The 23417-nt window shown below is 38.6% G+C and overlaps 1 protein-coding gene across 6 annotated transcripts in view; it reads left to right on the top strand.

Annotated features, from left to right (window-relative positions):
- The first annotated feature begins 7068 nt into the window (after positions 1 to 7068).
- rps6kc1 (ribosomal protein S6 kinase polypeptide 1) overlaps positions 7069 to 23417 on the top strand; it is a 47490-nt gene continuing 31141 nt past the window's right edge. For all 6 annotated transcript variants that reach the window (XR_007926909.1, XR_007926910.1, XR_007926908.1 and 3 more), the window contains exons 1-6: positions 7069 to 7253; positions 7803 to 7838; positions 8382 to 8502; positions 8688 to 8803; positions 16302 to 16395; positions 16493 to 16552. Coding sequence is in view for 2 of the 6 variants with exons in the window: in XM_051875989.1 (XP_051731949.1) it covers positions 7152 to 7253; positions 7803 to 7838; positions 8382 to 8502; positions 8688 to 8803; positions 16302 to 16395; positions 16493 to 16552 (529 nt within the window). In the remaining 4 variants the exon portion in view is untranslated. The remainder of the gene's footprint in view (positions 7254 to 7802; positions 7839 to 8381; positions 8503 to 8687; positions 8804 to 16301; positions 16396 to 16492; positions 16553 to 23417) is intronic.

Raw genomic sequence — 23417 nt, forward strand, 5'->3', positions numbered from 1 at the left:
CCTAAGTATCTAGACCCTTTGCTTAGTATTTAGTAGAAGCACCCTTTTGATCTAATACAGCCATGAGTCTTTTTGGGAAAGATGCAACAAGTTTTTCACACCTGGATTTGGGGATCCTCTGCCATTCCTCCTTGCAGATCCTCTCTAGTTCTGTCAGGCTGGATGGTAAACGTTGGTGGACAGCCATTTTTAGGTCTCTCCAGAGATGCTCAATTGGGTTTAAGTCAGGGCTCTGGCTGGGCCATTAAAGAACAGTCACAGAGTTGTTGTGAAGCCACTCCTTCGTTATTTTAGCTGTGTGCTTAGGGTCATTGTCTTGTTGGAAGATAAACCTTCGGCCCAGTCTGAGGTCCTGAGCACTCTGGAGAAGGTTTTCTTCCAGGATATCCCTGTACTTGGCCGCATTCATCCTTCCCTCGATTGCAACCAGTCGTCCTGTCCCTGCAGCTGAAAAACACCCCCACAGCATGATGCTGCCACCACCATGCTTCACTGTTGGGACTGTATTGGACAGGTGATGAGCAGTGCCTGGTTTTCTCCACACATACCGCTTAGAATTAAGGCCAAAAGTTCTATCTTGGTCTCATCAGACCAGAGAATCTTATTTCTCACCATCTTGGAGTCCTCCATGCGGGCTTTCATGTGTCTTGCACTGAGGAGAGGCTTCCGTCGGGCCACTCTGCCATAAAGCCTTGACTGGTGGAAGGCTGCAGTGATGGTTGACTTTCTACAACTTTCTCCCATCTCTGCATCTCTGGAGCTCAGCCACAGTGATCTTTGGGTTCTTCTTTACCTCTCTCACCAAGGCTCTTCTCCCCCGATAGCTCAGTTTGGCCAGACGGCCAGCTCTAGGAAGGGTTCTGGTCGTCCCAAACGTCTTCCATTTAAGGATTATGGAGGCCACTGTGCTCTTAGGAACCTTAAGTGCAGCAGAAATTTTTTTGTAACCTTGGCCAGATCTGTGCCTTGCCACAATTCTGTCTCTGAGCTCTTCAGGCAGTTCCTTTGACCTCATGATTCTCATTTGCTCTGACATGCACTGTGAGCTGTAAGGTCTTATATAGACAGGTGTGTGGCTTTCCTAATCAAGTCCAATCAGTATAATCAAACACAGAAGAAATGCCATATGGGACTCGAATTGGTCAATCTGTTCATTACGAACCTTCCGAACGAAGTGATTCACTAGAATTAATCAGATTTCCAAAGCTACATACAAAAGAGATAGGACCGTTTAGATGAACCGATTCGCTAGAATGAATCTGATTTTCCAAAGCTACACATGAGAGGAGGACCGTTTAAGACGAATCGATTCAATAGAATAACCAGCGCTACGAGATGGAGCCGACAGTTGGTTGTTTACCTCTGCTTACTCGTCAGCAGGGCCGCATTAAGACTATAAGGGGCCCCTGGGCTTACCTCTTGAGGGGGCCCTTCATCCACCAGAACCAGGGGCGGCTGCAGGATTTTAGCACAGAACTTTGGTGGGAAGTTGGTGGGAACGATCTAATGCTGTACAAATTGACTGATCGACTGCCTCTGTTTTGCTCACTTAGAAAATCTGATGCACATAACTGCACTCTGATGTGCTTGTGTAGATGCTTTGTGAATTTTTTTTACGTTTTTTTACGAATATTTTTGTGTAGATTATCTTTGTGAAGTTATCTCTAAGCGGCTTTGTCCCGAAATGTGCGTATTGTTTTCAGAGAAACGTGATTAACGAAAAACAAGGCTCATTTTCTTACCAGTCACGTGAATGCTTCACTTTGCGTGTCGGAATGTTTGAACCCAGACCACTACTATATAGAAGTTCAACATTTTAAATATATAAGCCTGTAGACTATAGGCTACATTATCACATGTTCTGTCATGTATAAAAACAGTAAAATAACAACACAATTTACTTGCCTCAAACAGCTCAGAGGATATTATTAGTATTATTATAATTATTGTTTTTCTTAATCCATTTAATTTATTGCCACACTTTAATATGTTATTTATTTTGTCAGAAAACTAAACACATTTAGCGTCGTCCGGCTTTTATAATGGATAAAACAAAAGAGCTGCGCACTCAGGTTTATGGCTGCTGTAAATTTTACCCGCCACAAGATGGTGCTGTTTTCGACACTGGTCAGAAAAGTCTAAAATAAAATACACATTTTCGTTATTTTATGCCGCTTCAGATTTGGTTTCTGTGCTGCTTTTTCAGTGTAAAGATGCCCACTGAACGTTTTCAGAAACTGTAGGCTAAGCAATGATTTGTATTGTTTTTTGGACTTAATACAGTAGGCTACGTTAGGCTACTGATGATTTGCAGGGTTCAGTGAGTGAAGGGTCGCCCATAGGTCGAGAAGTGCAGCACCGCACCACGTCTTTAAAATTCGAACACATTGTTTTCTATGGGGCCGTTCACACAGAGCGCGTTTTTCCATTCCACTCCGTCTTTTGCAACGTCTCGCGCATTCTAAAGCCATATCAGTTCAACTAAGGTAAAATCAGTTCAAACTGATTTTTTCCTTAAAAAAAGGCATCTCGAGACCTTGCGTTTTCCCCCCATGCACTGCCTGCGTCTCGCGTTTTTCAAAGCAAAGACGCGTTCCGCTCGGCGTCTGTCCGCATTGTCCAGTTAAAAATCCCACTCACATAGTTTTCCATTAAATTACATTATATTTGTCCCAAATCGTTGTTAACATACATAACTTTACTCTAGACAGGAAGATTGTGTATTGTCCATATTTTTGCAAAAAGTTATAGCCTATGCTTCATTTAGAGAGCTATTATAATATAGATCGTGCTTTCTCTTTCCGTTTGTTTAAACACCTAACTTCAAGCTCATCAACGCCACTTCTTTTTTTTTTTCTTTTAGTTCATTCTTGAAGCGAACTTTTGCATGATTGGTTTAAATTTAACGGTTTTGGGCTGCTGTTTTGAACTGAAAGTGACACGTCCGGTGTGCGATAGCCTACAGTGAGATTTTTGCTGCTAGACGCGGCGCACCCGCACATGTATTCAAAGCAAAGCGATGTTAAAGGCAACACATAATAAAATGCGTTTATATTTTTTTCCCCGGCATCACCGGGGCACTCCCTCAACCCGGGGCCCTGGGCTTAAGCCCAGGTAAGCCCGTGCATTAATGCGGCCCAGCCTGTGCTTTATGTACCTTCCCGTCCTGTAGTTCCTGCATCAGAGCCTATTCACAAGATGGCTGCCCTGTCAGAGTCCCCGATCAAGATGGCCGCCATTCCAGAGTCTCGTCCCGTCATGGCCGCCAAGCCAGTGTCTTCGGACAAGATGGCCGCTCAACCTGTGTCTTCGGACAAGATGGCCGCTCGACCTGTGTCTTCGGACAAGATGGCCGCTCCGCCTGTGTCTTCGGACAAGATGGCTGCCATGCCTGAACCTCCAGCCGTCATGGCCGCTACGCCTGTGTCATCAGACAAGATGGTCGCCTCACCAGAGTCTTCAGCCATCATGTAGACAGTAAGGCTTTCCCTAAGCTCTGGAGACTGGCTTCAAGTCTGGAGGACACACCGCTGACGTCGGTGCGAGCAGCTAGCATCCCAGTGGTAATGTCAAGTCTGGGAGTTTCTGAGGTGGTCCTGCTTGTGTTACCCGTTACGGCTATGGCCATTTTGTGTGTTTGGGCCGTGCACTGCTCCTCAGTTGGTGAGTCAGCTCCAAAAACCACTCCAACCCATGAAACTGCTCCAGAGTCCATCTCAGTCCATGAGTCCACTCCAGAGTTCACTTCTGTCACAGAGCCCAGCCTTGTGACCTATGAACTTCCTATCTGTCCTGATACGACCATGGAAGTCATCCCTGAGTTCCCTATCTACCCTGATATGACCACGCAGGTCATCCCTGAGTTCCCGGTCTGTCCGGGTGCAACCACAGAGGTGGTCCCTGGGGTTCCTGTCTGCCTTGACGCAACCACAGAGGTCGTTCCTGAACTGTCCACCTGCCTCTATACGACCAGAGAGGATGTTTTAGTCAGAACCTTGGAGGGCGTTTCTGAGCTCCCTGCCTCTCCTGTTAAGGCCCTAGTGGCCAACACTAACCTCTCTGTGCTTCATGTTACAGTTTTACCTGATCAGCCATGGTGGTTTCCAGTGTTGCCAGATCTGCCCTGGTGGTCATCTGCTCCACCGTGGAGGTCTTCAAGCATGTCTGCACTGCCGTGGTGGTCATCTGCTTCGCCGTGGGGGTCTTCAAGCCCATCTGCACTGCTGTGGTGGTCATCTGCTTCGCTGTGGCGGCCTTCAAGCCCATCTGCACTGCCGTGGTGGTCGTCTGCTCTGCCGTGGGTGTCTTCAAGCCTGTCTGCCTGGCCATCTGCACAGCCTGCACCACCCTGGCCATCTGCTCGGCCTGCTCCGCCCTGGCCACCTGCTCAGCCTGCTACGCCCTGGCCATCTGCCCGGCCTGCTCCACCCTGGCCACCTTTTCAACCTGCTCCACCCTGGCCATCTGCTAGGCTTCTGTTTGCAGGCCCTCTTCCACTCCATGGATTTGGCCCTCCACCCCGCCCCCTTGTTCACCTCCGCCCTACTTACCTGGATTTCTTGTTAGGAGCGTTTGGAAGCCGCTTTTTAGGAGGGGGGCTATGTCACGATCCCTGTTTGTGTTCCCTGTGTCTTCATTGTTTGTTCACCTCATGTTTCCCTGCCACTCAGTTCACTTGTTTGTTACCATGGACACTCATTGGACCCCGCCACCTTGTTACCTTGTTTAGCTCATTAACCTTGTTCACTCTGCCTATATAAGCCTGGTTCACTCATCCATTCCGTGTGAAGTCTTGTCTAGTGTTCAACTGCAATTCTGAGCATTCTATCATTTGTTCCTGTATTCGTCATATTGAGAGTATTGTCCCAGATGTACACATGCTTTATTTTTTTTCTATTTTAAGGTTTGTAATTCATTGAGATAAATTTAAGTTTTATATACCATGTGGCTGGATGGAGACCATTTATCATTTATCATTGAAAGAAATAGTAGCCTGTATTTTATCTATACAACATGCACATTTCACATTTCAAACAGGGCTCCCACGTGTCTTGGAAAACCTAGAAATATTAGAAAAATAATGACCATTTTTTCCTGTCCTGGAGTGGAAAATGAGAGAAAATGAGTTTGTCTTGTAAATCTTGCTTTTTTAATTGTTCTTGTTCTTTTAAGAACAAACCATTTACAAACCCAATTCCAAAAGAGTTGGGACACTGTACAAATTGTGAATAAAAAAGGAATGCAATAATTTACAAATCTCATAAACTTATATTTTATTCACAATAGAATATAGATAACATATCAAATGTTGAAAGTGAGACATGTGTGATGGTATGTGAGTGCGTGTGGCATGGGCAGCTTACACATCTGGAAAGGCACCATCAATGCTGAAAGGTATATTCAAGTTCTAGAACAACATATGCTCCCATCCAGACGTCGTCTCTTTCAGGGAAGACCTTGCATTTTCCAACATGACAATGCCAGACCACATACTGCATCAATTATAACATCATGGCTGCGTAGAAGAAGGATCCGGGTACTGAAATGGCCAGCCTGCAGTCCAGATCTTTCACCCATAGAAAACATTTGGTGCATCATAAAGAGGAAGATGCGACAAAGAAGACCTAAGACAGTTGAGCAACTAGAAGCCTGTATTAGACAAGAATGGGACAACATTCCTATTCATAAACTTGAGCAACTTGTCTCCTCAGTCCCCAGACGTTTGCAGACTGTTATAAAAAGAAGAGGGGATGCCACACAGTGGTAAACATGGCCTTGTCCCAACTTTTTTGAGATGTGTTGATGCCATGAAATTTAAAATCAACTTATTTTTCCCTTAAAATGATACATTTTCTCAGTTTAAACATTTGATATGTCATCTATGTTGTATTCTGAATAAAATATTGAAATTTGAACTTCCACATCATTGCATTCCTTTTTTATTCACAATTTGTACAGTGTCCCAACTTTTTTGGAATCGGGTTTGTACAATTGGTTTCGAAACAATTAACGTTATATAGCAGAATGCACTGTGCTCAGTGATGTTGAGATTTGACACACGAGAGAAGTGTTTTGAATTATTCTTTTTAACCCCTTACAACCTGAAGGCATTATTAATGATTTCACATCTAAGTGACATACTTAAAAATAATGGCTTATAATAACATGATGATAATAGCTGGCTGACTTTTGGTTAGATTGGTTAGATTCACATGTTTAATGTAATGTATTAAGTTGGGTGTCAAACTTAGAGATAATCTCCATATTTGCAATGAAACCTTCATATTTCTTTTAAAAAATATTAATAATATCATATAATAAAATATAATATATGTTGTTTCTACTGTAATTACATTTTTATGGGATCTCATTCAAAGCTTTCAGAATCTTTAGTTTTTAAATCTGTTTGCTGTCTATTTTTAAATGAACATATTTTAATGACAGTATATTTGTTAAACAAAAATAAATTTCCTTTAAGTTATTTATCAAAATAAACATAAAATACAAGTACAAACCCTGCTGAAGTGACTGTTTTGAATAAGTATTAACTTGGATATTATTCAAAACAGGCCTTTTGCCCTGTCCTGATTGCCACCTTATATATTTATAAGATTTTTAAGCAAAACAAACCACTTTGATGATTTATTTTCCCAAATGTGTTGATCCATCAATGTTCAATAAAAACATTTTTTTTTTGTTCTGCAATCATACACTATATGGGAGTAGTGAAAAGCACATTTTCCTTAAATACTGCTGAACACAAAAGAAGATATTTTGAAGAAAATGGGTAACCAAATATTTGATGGACCCCATTTGACTTCCATAGTATGGGGAAAAAATACTATGGAAGTCAATGGGACCCATCAACTGTTTGGTTACCGACATTCTTCAAAATATCTTCTTTTGTGTCCATAAGAAGAAAGAAATTAATATAGTTTTGGAACAACTTGTGGGTGAGTAAATGATGACAGAATTTTCATTTTTAAGTGAACTATCTCTTTAAATTTTAAAGTAACTTGCCATGTATTTGACGCTCCCCGGAAGGTTACCACGCAACGTCAGCACGGCCTGATTATTATTCATGAGCTCAGCTGTAGCTCTGCTGTCTCTTGTACGGGTAATTGTCTTGCTATGGCGATGCTTGTCTCAGTATGATCTCCGCGCGGAACAAAGACGAAATTGTGCGATTCTACACGGTCACCGACCCTACGACACACAAGAAAGGCTACACGGTGTATAAAGTCACGGCCCGGGTAAGACTTGACGAATTTTACCTGGGTGTAGTGCCCATGTGCTAACGCTAATGTTTATCAGAAACATTAACACAAGCTAGTAAAACAGAGTGGATGATTTGATCAGTCATGTCACATCTGTAATGCCATGTATATATGTGTGCTGTGTTTACTGATGTCAAATAAATCTAAGGCATCTTTAACTGCCACAGTCATATCATATCAAATCAACTGCATAGTAATATCATAATCATAAACCTGTGATTTTTGTTTTTCTTATCTATGTTCCTCAAACTTTGACACATGTCAACAGAAACATCAGATCAGATGTGTCTGAATCAGACATAGACAAATATACGTAATATCAATACAGTAAATATGTTGTTTAATATTTACAAATGGTGTTTTTAGATGGTGCAGTTTGTTTCAGTTTTTGCGTTCTCTTCCTTCTTCCTCTTACACACACACATACACATAATAAAGAGCTGACTCAACTAGCAGCATTATTGTTCATAATATAAAGTTCAGAGTATCGATGACTATATTAGTCTCTTCACTCTTTCTTCACAGATTATCTCGCGTAAGAACCCAGAGGATATTCAGGAGGTGAGAATCTTAATGTCATTCAAAATGACCTTATTTACTCTTATTCATACATGTCACTGGTCTTATTGTGAACGATTCATCAGTGCTAATTATTCCTCAGGAAAAAATCCTCAGAATGTTTCATCAAAATGTAATAATTTGATCTACCGCTGAATTTTTTTTTAGTTTTAGGCCAAATAGCTGTATTGGTATTTTTTAGGCTATTTTTGTAGGTGATGCAGCTTCTCTGAAATCTTGCCAGTAGTTATAGTAAATGAATGCATGTTAATGTAATGAAAATTATTTGCACATTGAATATAATGATAGATTTGAACAAAAAAAATAACAATCTTGTTTCGCTCATAAATTTGTCACACTGCAGAAGTGAAATGTAATGCAAATGCCATTTAATTTAGACTTATTTTAAACAACTGGAAACAATGTTTGGAAAACTGTACAAAGCATGGCAGACTTCACTGGCATGTTCAATGAGCACTGGAGTGAGTTACTAACAGACACAGTCATTGTTGGACTGTCTTTATTTGTCTGATTTGCTCTCAATAGATCACAGTGTGGAAAAGGTATAGTGATTTCAAAAAGCTTCATCAAGACCTTTGGCAGATACACCGAAACCTATTTGGGCAGTCAGAGCTCTTTCCACCCTTCGCTAAAGCTAAAGTCTTTGGTAAGTGTGTTTGTGTTTGTGTGTCAGCAGCATACATGGAAACTCCTTAAATTTGTTAAACAAAAATAAACAAAGGAGATGTTTTTAAATCTAAAATGTAAAAAAAAAAAAAAAAAAAAAAAAAAAAAAGCAAGTGTTGTGTATATTGTTTGCATTATAGCTTAACTTGTATTTTGTGTTTTAAGGTCGTTTTGATGATTCTGTGATTGAAAAGAGAAGACAGTGCTCAGAGGATTTGCTGCAGTTCAGCGCTAATATTCCTGCTCTGTATGGCAGCCAATACTTACAGGATTTCTTTAAGGTATGTATTTTATCTAAGATACTATCAAAGCTGTTAGGGTTTGTTTTCAAGGATATTTACATTCATTTAATGTATTATTTAATGTCTTCAGTTTGGCCAGGTGGCCATCTCTAAAAGAGTCCAGGTTGTTCCAAACTTCTTCCATTTAAGAATTATGGAGGCTGCTGTGCCTTTGGGAACCTTCAGTGCAACTTAAACGCTTTTGTAGCCTTCCCTAGATCTGAGCCTCGGTACAATCCTGTCTCTCAGCTCTGCAGGCAGTGTCTTTGACATCACTGCATGGATTTTCCTCTGATATGCATTTTCAGCTGTTAGACTTTTAACAGGTGTATGCCTTTCCAAATCATGTCCAGTCAGTTGATTTTGCCAAAGGTGGACTCTAGTCCAAATGTAGAAACAGAGTAATGGCATGCACCTTAGATACATTTTAAGTATCATAGCAAAGGTTCTGAGTACTTACAGTATGTCAATATGATATATTACAGTTGTTTCTTTTTAATGAATTTGTACATACCCTTTTTATCATATGGGAATGGAGTGTAGATTGATGTTAATTCACTAAATTGTTAATAAATTGACATAGTGTCAGTTATACACACAAAGTTTGGTGTCAAAGCGTTGCAGAGAAACAATACAATACGTAGATTCTCGAATCTCAATTTGCTATACAATGATTCTGGATCGATTCTGATATTTTCTCTGTCCAAACAATTCTGAGCTTAGTTTTAACAGCAGATGGCGCTCTAGGCTAGTTTTTAACCGCATACTCAAATGCTCACGAAAAAGACTTCTGGTGATCGCTCGTGCATTTGGCTGAGTCATGTAAGTGGTTAAATATTCTTGTACCTCGGCTCAGGAGATTAATGTAAACACAGCCCACTGCGAACACCCTTGTAATTCGCTTCAACCTTTTTTAAAATTTATAAATGATTATTTTAGGTTTGTGCTGTGTGTATAGGAACTGAAAGCAAGCAGAGAACGGGTGTTTCTAAAGCATGTAGTGCCTTCTGCTGTTAAAAACTAAGCTCAGAATCGATTTGAGAGAGAATCGCAATACATATGAAAATATTGGAATCGCACCAGATTCTTTGTATCGAGAATCGATGTATTGTCCCAAACCTACTAAGATCCAGTTTAAAATCATTCCTTCAAATCTGATGATGCATTAAATGGTAATGGTTTGGTATATCTACATGGTATATCTAGCATGATCTGAAAATGATCTGGACCAAAAAAGTGGACCAACAGTCTAGGACAGCGGTTCCCAAACTTTTTTTCCTGCGCACCCCCTTCTATGTCCCAACCGGGTAGGCGCACCCCCAATCCCCACTTCAAAAAAAAAAAAAATGCAACAAAGCTTTGTTTTATCGCCATATAAAGACTCACGTTTAATCATGCGCAAATAACCAGAACACGCATGACAATAACAACATCAACAAAGTTTCAATATAATGCAACAAAGCTACAACAGGGACACAAGCTTCTACTTTTAAGAGGACGAGTGACAGACACAGGCTCAGCAACAGAAAGCACGGTTATTTTCAGCCGCGTAAAAGAAACATTGCAGCATAGGCTAGGCCTATTAAATGACCGTGGAGCTAGCATCATCATAACACAACGGTTATGGAAATTAGAACGACAGTACATTGAATTAAATTGCAATGAAGTTACAAACGATCCACAACATTAAAGAGAATAAGCTCCGAAATAGATAAGACGTCCCACTTGACAGTTTCCCTGATTTCAGCCAGTTAAGCATATTTATAATATATATATGGAATGAATGAAACGAGTTGGCACGCATATAGCCTAGCCTGCAGTGCATAAAAGAAGAGCAGTGCGTAGAAGACAGCAGCTGTCTTCTTCTACGTTTCTATCAAAAACTAATAAATTATCATTTTTTATTTAAAATAAAAGCGATTACAAAGGAAATGTTTACTGTTCATGTTTTTTTTTTAGCTATTGTATGGAAAAATCCCACTTAAAAAAAACAGACCGCCATTACATTTTTCTTCTCGCGCACCCCCTGGTGGCAGCTCGCGTACCCCTGGGGGTGCGCGTACCACATTTTGGGAATCCCTGGTCTAGGAGGAGTTGGCTGACAGCAACTGACTGTGGCATAAATGTTCTTGGTATGACTAAATGAATATCTATAAAGACCAGTTTAAATTAAACAGATACATTTTATCAAGCTATTAAAGGGTTGGTTCACACAAAAATTAAAATTCGGTCATTAATTACTCACCCTCATATCATTCCAAACCCGTAAGACTTTTGTTCATCTTTGAAACGTAAATGAAGATCTTTTTGATGAAATCTGCGAGATTTCTGTCCCTCCATGGACCGCTACAGAACTACCACTTTGACGCTTCAAAAAGTTCATGAAGTGATCGGAAAACTAATCTATATGAATTGAGTTGTTTAGACCAAATTTTTTTAAGAGACTCGATCACTTTTTATGATGAACAGATTTAATTTAGGCTTTACGTATAAACCTTGATCAACGAACATAAGCAGCAGCTCAACCAAACCTGAATGACGCAACATAAACAAACCTCTTCTGGAAGCTCAAACATGCTGCGTAACACAAAAGAATGAACCTCATCATCATTCAGCTTCGGTTGAGTCCCTGTTGGTGTAATGGTCAGGTGTCCCAGTACTTTAGTCCATATAGTCAGGGTTTTTTCTGGGTCTGAAGTCTTTGAAATCTTCGGTGATGGTGGACAAACATGGTCACCCACACACACAGTACAAAGTACCCTACCCATGTGAACTGTGAGCCCAGCACTGGCAGTAAATCTAAAATGAATGCAAAGAAGCAGTTTGTAATATTAACATCTTATTTACTCATGAAATAAAACTGAACTACAAAGTAACACATTACACACAGATAATTTGACATACAGTATCGGGTTTTGCTATTGCTATGGGTTATCCTTTATACTTTATTGGTTATAATTAACGGATTCACGAGTGTGTAGAAATCACGCTGAACAAAAATTCCACTGTTTTGAGGGGTGTTGAGCTGATTCTGACTGACTTAAACACATTGGTCATTGCGTTCTCACACTCAACAGATATGTCTCTGATTGGCTACAAAGCTCAATGTGTCAAAAACACATTGTAAATAGAAACCTTTGACAAACACTCATGTGGCTATTTTAAAGCAGCTGGCTATCGGCGAGCAGGTACTGGTACTCAGAACGGCAGGTATCATCACATTAAATTATCAAATAAATCGTTGGCGGGACACAGATTCATTTGGCGGCTGCCAAAATATTTTCAATGCAGGAAAAACGCTGAAAGTGTATATGCCAGTGCAATCATAAATTATAGGATTTTATGACAATTCAAAAGTCTCCAACAATGGAAGAATTTTCCACGCCGAATGTAAAATGATTATTGTTGTTGTTGTTTTTATTTTTTTATTTTATTTTATTTTATTTTTTGTTGGTCAAACTGTTCAGATGTTATTAGCAAAAAAAAAAAAATTGCTGTTTTTCATATATCCTGACCAGTAGGGGGCGTTACTCTGATATAGGTTTTGTTCGTCTTGAGCCAAGGATTCCAATGAACGTCACTGAACGTTCTAAATCCCATATGTGGGACCGTACCACTCAAAGGGTTAATAAGACAATTTCAATTAAATATTGTTAATCTGTCATTTTTATGTCTAAGAGGATACTGGGGTGCTCTATTTAAGTATAGCACAATTCATACAAAAATATCGGTGTTATACTGTAAAACCATTTTTCTATCAGTGAGTGCTATGTGTATAGTTGTACACTATTATTTAAAAAACAAAGTGTAATAAATAGTGTCGATCATTGGATACCCGATGGCAAAGGCATACACTGTCTTTGCATAGGGCCCAAGATTTGGTGCTACGCCCCTGTCCAGTGCACATTGTTTAAATAGCAAATGAAGTATTCGGAATACAGGACATGGGAGGGGTCCGCTAGAATTTTCTTTGCATGTTTAACTATGGCCTTCTCAAAGAGAATTTGGAGGAAGGGGAAACTCCCTTACCCCTATCACTTTCATTGCTGTATAAACCAATTTGTTTATTTGTGATTTAAACTTAACTGATATGTTACCAAACCAAGCTACAATTCCATGACGTAAAACACTCTCATTTACAGCGTGATAAAACAACATCAGTACCCTCTGTCCAACCCCAAACACCCTGAGTCTTCGCAAGTAAAGTCTCTGTTGGATCCTAGTGCATACAGAACTCACATGGGTATTCCGAGACGGATTACAGTCAATATGTACACCCAAGTATTTGTAATGAATGAACCTGGGTAATACAAGTGTTCTGGACCAGTAATGGGGAATGATTCCCCACATGTCCTGGGTGGAAAATCATTTCTTCTGTTTTCTTGGTATTAACAATGAGATGATGGTCCTCACACCATTGTACAAACTTTTTAACCTCCAAACTATAACTAGAAATGTCAGTATCCATAAGTCCCAAAATAGCAGTGTCATCAGAAAACTTTATAATAAAAGTTCTGGAATGACTGCTTGTACAATCATTCATATATAATGTAAACAAAATGGGAGAACTCGCATATCCCTGAGGAACACCTGTATTGATGACTTTAGACTCGGATAATGTCTGATTCACTCTGACCTGCTGGGTCCTCTTGGTTAAAAAAGAGTGATACCACCTAATAATATATGGATTAACAGACATTTGTCTGAGCTTACTGAGAAGGATGTGTGGCTGCAGAGTATTAAATGCAGAGCTGAAGTCTACAAATAACAGTCTAGCGTAGGCCTTAGGGTTTAAAGTTAAATGTAATTTGGTTAGTATAGATCTTATTTACCAGAGAAACAAGCGCTCCGCCATCTTTAGAATATTGTCTTTGAACTTCCGTTTTTGCGGTAGCTCTGTATATTTCTATGGCATCGCTGTTGAAGAATAATTAGCTGGTGAAGTGGATTTACCTGTTGTAGAGTTAATGAAAGTTATCATGAGCATTGTTATGTTTAAAGCAGATGTCTTAACAAATGTCAGTAGAACGGGAAGATTTTAAAATGAGCAGTTCTTTCATAAATACATAAGATCGCTGTGGAAATACAAGCCGGAAGTCAAAAGACAACGAGTGCAGCGCTGAAAAGGGGCGGGGCTACATAAGGTCTATAGCATCATAGCAAACTGATATGGGTCTAGCTGTCCCTTAATGTTTGACTTCAGCTTCCACACCATAAGCTTTTCCAAACACTTAATTACAATAGAAGTCAGGGCTACTGGTCTATAATCATTGTTTTCTTAAGGAACAGGAAGAGGAATAATGATTGCCTTTTCCAGAGAGATGGAACTCTATGAGAGTCAACTGACCTTTGAAAGACAGGGACCCAAGCTGGTGTAATTTCCTCTGCACACATCTTCAAAAGAAAGGCCTGTTGCCTTATTAGTACTTACTCTTTTAAAGAGTCCTATTACTTCCCTGGGACTAATGTCTATCCTTGGAACACAGTCATCAATTGTTATGGTATTAATGACACTGTCCCGTTCACATGATAAGAAATCATGTGAATCAAACCTGATGTAGAAGCTATTCAAATCATTTGCCATAATGTGGTCATCTATTGTGTGCAGTGATTTCCTAGTAAAATTTCCTAGTATTTTTGTAATGGATTTCATGATATTCCACAGTTTCTTTGTATTATTTGCACATAAGTTCTTCTCTATGGATTCTTTATATTGATTTTTAGCTCTGTTAATTTTCAGTTTCAACTCCCTCTGTGCTGATCTTAGTTGCACTTGATCTTTATTCCTGAAGGCAAGCCTCTTGCGCTTAAAACAGTCTTTGATATCCTTAGTTATATAAGACTTGTTGTTAGGATACAAATTTATTGTCCTTTGAGGTATCACAGCATCCACACAGAAGTTAATATAAGCTGTAATGACTTCTGTGGATTTATTCAAATTTGACTCATGGAAAATGTCCCAGTCTGTGCTCAAGTAACACCCTTTCAATGTTTCAATACTGTCAGTGGACCAAGCTTTAACAGTTTTTACAAGCGGTTTGCTCCTCTTGAGGGCTTAACGATACATGGGAATAAGCTGAACAATGTTATGGTCAGAACTGGACAGTGGTGGTTTTACTCTCGCTGTATATGCATTCTGGATGTATCCATAGCATTTATCAAGAATTTTACTATTTCTGGTGCCACATTTAATATACTGTTCAAATCCAGGTAATGACATTTCTAGTTTACAGGGATTGATATCACCCAAAATGAGCATGGGAGCATCTGGTGTATGTTGTAGCTGTCTATGTACACAATCCGCCACTTGGGCTGCAGCTCTCCCTGCGTTTCCACTTGGGGGCACATAAACAACACAGATAACAGTGTTCCCAAACTCCCTCGGAAGGAAGAACGGTCTAAGACTCAAGCATAGTACTCAACATCCTGATTGCAGATAGTCTTAAACTGTTGTTGTTTCTTTGACTACACACTCTGCATCCTACTCAAAATGGTCTTACAACCCACCGATTGAGAAACATTTTCCTAAGCGGATGTGCCTTTAAACTACTCTGTTTAACGACTCTGGTTATGTCCTGGGGAAAAGTGGTGATTGGGGGTGGGTGGGGGTTACTCAGCATACCCAGTTAAAGAAGTCACCACCCACCACTGTGGTGCATACACAATTTTGTACAAATAAGACACACAGCCTAGTGGTTTTTTTTTTTTTTTTTTTTTTTTTTTTTTAGCTCAATGGCGAAATTTTTTTTGGCACGGCTATAGATATGCATATGATGGGGGCATTGAAGGATTTAGAGGAAAGAAAAAGACAATTGACTGAAGTAGCAATAAATAAAAATTGTATTCATCTGTTGTATCACATGGGGTACTATGCAGAAACTGTGCAAGAACATTCAGGTCATGCTTGTAAAGACAGGTACTAAGTTTTGTCTCAATGCGCCAAAATATTGAGATGATATAGCCTATATAGTGCCCATATAGCATCAGGTATAATGTTATATCAGATGGAGATTATGCATCGGTACTCTACTGCTATTCTTGAAGGTCAGAATTGAAATGTTTTATAGTCTACCAAATTTGAACTAGCAAGCACTGTTATTGCAATGCATTTTTTTTAATTAGTGCAATTCAACATGCTTTTTTTCAAATTTGTCATTAATTTAGTTCCATAATCATATCATAAAATTAGTTTATGCATTAAACGATAATGGTTTGGTAAATCAACACAAAATGTATAACTTTTGGATTTTTGTACTGTTCTAAAGTTGTTAGTATAAACATGAGTGCAACTTACAGCTGTTGGTGGTGCTAGTTGGTTTGAATTTAAAATAAAATGTATTATGAAAAAATGTATTCATAAAAGGAAATCGGAATGAAATACAGTAATATGTTGGCAATCCGATTTACGTCCTTTCATGCATTTGTTTATCATTTCCTCCCCTTCTTACAGTAATTAAACATGGTAATCTCAAATGGTTTGTATTTGTGTGTGTTTTAGGGTGGTGAGGTGCAAGACAGCTCTGAGCTCATCGGCCCAGCTGAGCCCTTCTCCGATTTTCTAGCTGACAGTCTCTTAGATAGCAGCTCTGAAGGTAAATTCTTCATTCAAGTGTCAAAAACTGTTTAATTTATTGATTGAATTGCTGCTTTTCTCTGATTTTGTCTTTTTTTTCTGTTCTTTTTCTGTAGCTCCCAAACATATCAGTTTTGTGGATGATTTAATAGTGGCCAATCCATCTGAACATGAGCGTAAGTGAGATGATCCTGAATGTGTAAATAATGTTAAATTTCAAAATTTCAGTAATCTGTACCAATACCAGTAAAATTTCATGGATCTCTGTACCAATTTTGGTATCATGGCAAAAACTATTATAACAAAAACTATTTTATTTAACTATGTGGAAACAAAGAATAAATAAAGAAATTGAATAAATTAATTAATTTTTAATGCTTAAAATAATTATAAGTAAATAATAAAACCTTAGCATGTAGCCTATTAGTCTAATTTTGACATATCAGATTGCGCCCTTTGCTATTGTCATTGCTATTGTCACTGTCAGTTTATGCAGTTTCTGATTTAATCCTGCATGTAAAAAAACAAACAAATTTGCAAGTAAAGTCACCTTTATTTATGTTGCGCTTTATAGCATGGGACAAATATGGGACAAATTAATTTTTCTCCTCTGTAAAGTAGCTCTACAGAAGGAAGTGTAGCTAGTCAGCTCGAGTCAGTTCAGTATTGATTCATTTCAATTCAATGTTGCAAAATTCGTCAATTATGAAAAATTTGATTCAGCTACAGTATAAAAGCAGATTTACAGAGAACAATAGTTATCTCAATTCAGTTCAAGTTTTGTTCTCAGTCAACAGTTTCAATGTAGTCAAATCGATAATGTTAATATTGAATATTAAGTCTTTAAAACCCCTAAACTTTGCTGGGTGTACAGTACTTGGCAGCATGAAAAATAAACCTTTTAATCTAATTCTGAATGTACAACCCCAAATCAGAAAAAGTAAAAGTTGGGAAGGTATGGAAAACACAAATAAGAAAAGAAAGTAGTGATTTCTAAATTTACTTTGACTTGTATTTTCATTGCAGACAATACAACAGCACATTATTTAATGTGTTCCTCATGATTTTTATTGTTTTTTTTTTTTTTTTTTTTTTTTTTTTTTTAAAAATCCTATTTTGGTTCTTGCAACACATTTCAAAAAAAGTTGGAACAGTAAAGCATTTACCACTTTGTAATGTTGCCATTCCTTTTCACAACACTCAAAAGACGTTTAGGGACTGAAGACACCAAGTGATAAAGTGTTTCAGGTGTAATTTTGTCCCATTCTTGCTGCAAACAAGTCTTAAGGCGGGCAACAGTACGGGGTCTTCGTTGTCGCATTTTGCGCTTCAAAATGCGCCACACATTCTCTATTGGAGACAGGTCGGGACTGCAGGCAGGCCAGTCAAGTACCTGTATCCTCTTCCTCCGCAGCCAGGACTTTGTGATGTGTGCAGAATGTGGTTTTGCATTATCTTGTTGAAATATGCATGGTCGTCCCTGGAAAAGATGTCTTCTTGAAGGCAGCATATTGTGCTCAAATCTCTATGTACTTTTCAGCATTAATGGTGCCATCACAGAAGTGCAAGTTACCTTTGCCAAGGGCACTGACACAACCCCATACAATGACAGACCCTGGCTTTTGGACTTGTTGCTGGTAACAGTCTGGATGATCCTTTTCTTCTTTGGTCCGGAGCACACGGCGTCCATTTCTCCCCAAAAATACTGATTCATCTGACCACAGTACACGTTTCCACTGTGTGATGGTCCATCCCAGATGCCTCCGAGCCCAGAGAAGTCGACGGCGCTTCTGGACACTGTTAACATAGGGCTTCCTTTTGGCACAGTACAGTTTTTAACTGGCATTTGTGGATGTAACTATGTATTGTGGTACTTGACAAAGGTTTGCCAAAGTAGTCCTGAGCCCATGTGGTGATATCGCTTATAGATGAATGATGATTCTTGATGCAGTGCCGCCTGAGGGATCGGAGATCACGGTTGTTCGGCTTAGGCTTGCACCCTTGTCCTTTACGCACTGAAATTCCTCCACATTCCTTGAATCTTTTAATTATGTTATGCACTGTTGAAAGTGAAATAAGCAAAGGTCTTCCTATCTTTCTTTGAGGAACATTGTTTTTAAACATTTCAATAATTTTCTCACGTATTTGTTGGCAAACTGGCGATCCTCGGCCCATCTTTGCTCCTAAAGGACTAGACCTTTCTTGGATGCTGCTTTTGTACCAAATCATAATTACAATCACCTGTTGACATCACCTGTTTCAAATCACATCATTATTCAACCAATTTACCTGATTACTAGCCCTAAATTGCTCCTGTCCCAAACTTTTTTGGAATGTGTTGCAGGTCTGAATGACAGGAAAGGATGTATATTTACAAATGAAATTAAGCTGACCAGACAAAACATGAAATATTTTGTGTTCACATTGTCTGCAATGAAATACAAGTCAAAGTAAATTTAGAAATCACTACTTTCTTTTTTTTATTTGTGTTTTCCATACTGTCCCAACTTTTTCTGATTTGGGGTTGTATTATATACAGAAAGTGATTAAAGAACACTCCCATCACTGAAGCTGTGGGGCTCACTGAGTTCTGTACTTTTGCGATAACTCCTTTTTATAATCGAAACTGCCTATTCTGCATAATAAATCTCTTATTTACATCATGTTATCACATTGTTGGTTATTATGAAGGGATTCGCGCTGAATGTGAACGTGCAACTCATTGAACTCACAATGACAAAACTGGAGTCTTGAGTGGTATTGAGCAGATTCTGATTAACTGTAATACCTCTGATAGGCATTGCCTTCTGTGTTCGAAAAGCGGAAGCCTCAAATAGTAACGTAAAAAAACTTCCACTGCAGCCTGTATTAGTGGCTGTGTCCATAGCATGGGATTGTTGTGATTTATGTAAAATTCAGCACAGATACTACTTCTAAATACACCAACCTCAGTTTACAATTATTGAGTATTGTGAAACAAAGAAGAAAGGTGTCATAATTTTCCAATGCATATTTCGTGATTTAAAGGGGAATACGCAAGCCATACTGTTTGTGTATGCACAATATTTCACAGTCTGATCATCTTATTTTATTGCAGAACTGCAAGAATACAATACAACAATATACCACATTAAAGAGCATTAGAATTAGACAAATCTTAAAATGTTAATTATGACTAAAGTCTATTTTGGCGGATTAAATTGAAGGTTTGGGGGATTATTGTATCAAACAATAATGTTTGCATTTTTGCAAACCACTTTATCATTCAGTCATCAATAATTAGATCAAATAGAAGTTGATTAAATAAAGGAATATTTCCAGCCCATACACGATTATTCAAAAATAACTGGTCATAGCCTATCTGTGTTTGAGTGCAATGATTGGATAGCATTATACTGTAAATGGGTGGTAATATAAGGCGAAAATAAACAATATAACATTAAAAATAAAATTAAATCAGTCCGATTATTCCTCTGGCAGTAATTTGAGCTATGTGCTGCTCAGCAGTAACAATGATGCCTATAGAGCCAGAGAATATACAGTATGCTGCATGGAGATAGAACAGGTATAGTTTGGTTTAATTACGGTTATAACTTATGTTGTCATCTTGCTTTTATCCACTATTAGTACAAGCCTGTTGTAGCGGACCCCGTCCAAATGATGGCCAAAACTTTACTGATGAGTTTTATGAAGTTTATTGTACTGTACTTCACACAAAAGATGAAGCGTCTGTTTTCTAGTGGTTCAACGGATCGCAAAACTCAGGGTTAGAATCATTTGATCATTTTTTGGATCAGCAAGAAAAAAATATTTTGGGGGTGGGGGTAACTTTGCTTTCCATTTAATACTTAAAGCCCACTTTAAGTACTCTGATACCACAGCAAAAACTACTAGCCTAACTAATAAAGTTCAAACATTATTAAAGGCAAGTGAACAATCAGTAAAAATAAGAACAAATACATGAATTACAAGCATAGATATGTACAATATAGCCTAACAAAATTACAAATAGAGTGAGGTCTAACTGTAGTATGCATTAATAATTAAATGTAAAATAACATTGTTCACTGTATAAACTGTATAAATTTAATACAAATTAATCTTTGTTAAAGCTGTGTTTTGTAGTTTGATTAACATTCATGACATATAGACAACAGCAGGTATTTATAGGCCGCTGTCACTTTAAGACTGAATGCACGGATCCAAAATAATGATATACATCCTTCTCTTGTTCTCTTTCTTTTGAGACATAACTGACTGTGTTCACGATAACACTTGTCAAGACTTGTTTTTTTGGGGTTTTTTTTTTTTAATGAATTTTGTGTGTATGTGTCAAGTTTATATAGTGCTTTTTACAATGCAGATTGTGTCAAAGCAGCTTTACAGTACTAACTGGTATATAATTTTGGCTGCACAGCAGCTCTTAAAGAAAATGGTGTCATTGTCCATCTTAAGTAAATTCAGTATTGATTCATTCGGTTGTAAGAATCAATACTTATTAATTTAGTTAATTTATCTGTATCGGCACTGGAGTGAACAGTGATGTCATCATCCAGCTCAGTTCAGTTCACATACAATGGTGTCAATGCAGGCAGATCAAAACACTGTTGAATATCAAATGTCAAGTGTCCCCAACTAAGCAAGCCAAAGGCGACAGCGGCAAGGAACCCAAACTGTGTATGTGTCCATTCAAGTGCAAGGAGACGCGAAAGAGGAATCAATTCGGAGATTGCATGCTATCTGAAATGCGCCTCTCCTCTGTGTGTGCGTGGCCATGCACGCAGATAACAGCGCACGAGACGAGTAACAAATTAAATTCTCTTTTGCCTATTCTAGCACTGGAATGGTATAAAAACTATTGAATTTGTAAACTAGCAAGACAACACGTGCCAATTATAAATTTTAAGTCTGTGGCGGTTAAACTTTAAATTAATCACATGTGTGCCAAACTGTGGGTCCCGGTCTCTATGGATCACAGATCAACAACGATCCGTTTAACCCCTACTGTTTTCACTCCAGAAAATCACCGTAGCTGAATAAAACGCAGTACAAGAAATGCACATTAAAGTCTTATCCATAAAGTCTCTCTCCCTTGCATTATCATCAACATACACAGTGAATTACACAAAAATACTCATTATAACTAACAGTAAACAAATCTATACAGACCTTATGCCTCTTCAGGGGGGTGCTTTCGATAAGCTGTAATAAAGTGCGTGCTCTCCCTTTCATTACTGCCGTTCTGAAGACTATAAGCTGGATCACGAACGGTTTGTACTGATTCCTCCTTGAGTAACAACTTTTTAGCAAAACCTGTGTTTTGAGTTGTCCCTTTGTATAAAGCAGTCTGGTGTAAAATAATTTGCGCAGACATAAACAAATTTAGGAATATGGGGGCGTATTCCCTTCAAAAATAAAACTAATTCACTGCGGCTCAGATGTCGGGAGTAAATGAAGACTTTTAAGTTCGTTCTTACATCCAACAACAAAACACCTGAATTGCTTACGAGACATTCTTGTCGCTACAGCTGCTTGTGATATATTTCTCCTCCCCTACCGCAAAACACTTGCTGGACACACTTAAATCTCCCGTATAAGGACGCTTTCCTGTCACATATCACACATGCACACTTCAGTAAGCTGACAGAACGCAGGTTGTGTTTACATACTGGGCGAAATCGGGTTAATGGGCAAAAATCTAGCTGTGTCGATCGGTTTATGCTTAAGCCGTTTATGATCTTACACTGATAAAGGAAAACATTTTAACACGTTTACATGGCCACTTGAATTGTCGGCTTATTAAAGGGTTAGTTCACCCAAAAATTCTGTCATTAATTACTCACTCTTATGTGAATGATTTGCTTTTATCATCAGATCGTGGCTGTATTTCTCTGTTAGTGTTACTGGATCTTAGTGCTGCATTTGATACTGTCGACCACAACATTCTTTTGAATAGACTCAAATTATTTTGGCATTAGTGGAATTGCATTGGCATGATTAAAATCATACTTATCTGACCGTTATCAGTTTGTATAGCTGATATAAAAAATTGGATGACTAGCAATTTCCTACTACTTTATTCTGAAAAAACAGATTCTAATTATTGGACCAAAAACCTCCGCACATAATAACCTAGAATACTGTCTAACACTTGATGGATGTTCTGTCAAGTCTTCGTCATCAGTTAGGAACCTGGGTGTGCTCTTTGATACCAATATTTCATTTGAAAGCCACATTTATAGCATCTGTAAAACCGCATTCTTCAATCTTAAAAATATATATAAATTACGACATATGCTCTCAATGGCAAATGCGGAACAGTTAGTTCATGCATTCATGACCTCAAGGCTAGATTATTGTAATGCTTTGTTGAGTGGTTGCCCTGCACGTCTAATAAACAAACTCCAGCTGGTCCAAAACGCAGCAGCTAGAGTTCTTACTAGAACCAGGAAGTATGACCATATTTGCCCAGTTCTGTCAACACTGCATTGGCTCCCTAATAAACATCGTATACATTTTAAAATCTTACTAATTACTTACAAAGCACTAAATGGTTTAGCTCCCCAGTACTTGAGCAAGCTCTTAACACATTATAGACCTTCATGTCTGTAGCATTGTTCGGGAAGCAGACACATTCGCTCAGTTTAAATCTAGACACATAAGACATTATCTACTTCTATAATTCAAATCATGTAAATTGTTGTAAAAAGGCTGCATAAATTTAGATCAGCCGCAACTGGGCACACTTCCCATAACACCTGATGTATTCGCTACATCATAAGAAGAATGGCTTCTAGGCTAATATTAGTCTCTCTCTGTTTATCCCGAGGTTTACCGTAGTCTGCCAGATCCAGGCCGTATCCAAATGAGGTGAAGGACCTGTGCATAGACACGATGACAACGCAGCCCTGAAGTTTCAACTAAACTTTCCCCTGCAAAGGCCTCCTTCCCTTTCCTTTCCCTATGTATAGATAAAACGTTATCAAAATGATTCCAGTTCGCATGGATCCACGGAAACGACTAATAATTCTGTATTATGCA

Source organism: Ctenopharyngodon idella, chromosome 20 (genome assembly GCF_019924925.1).
Source record: "Ctenopharyngodon idella isolate HZGC_01 chromosome 20, HZGC01, whole genome shotgun sequence".
NCBI classification, from domain to species: Eukaryota; Metazoa; Chordata; class Actinopteri; order Cypriniformes; family Xenocyprididae; genus Ctenopharyngodon; species Ctenopharyngodon idella.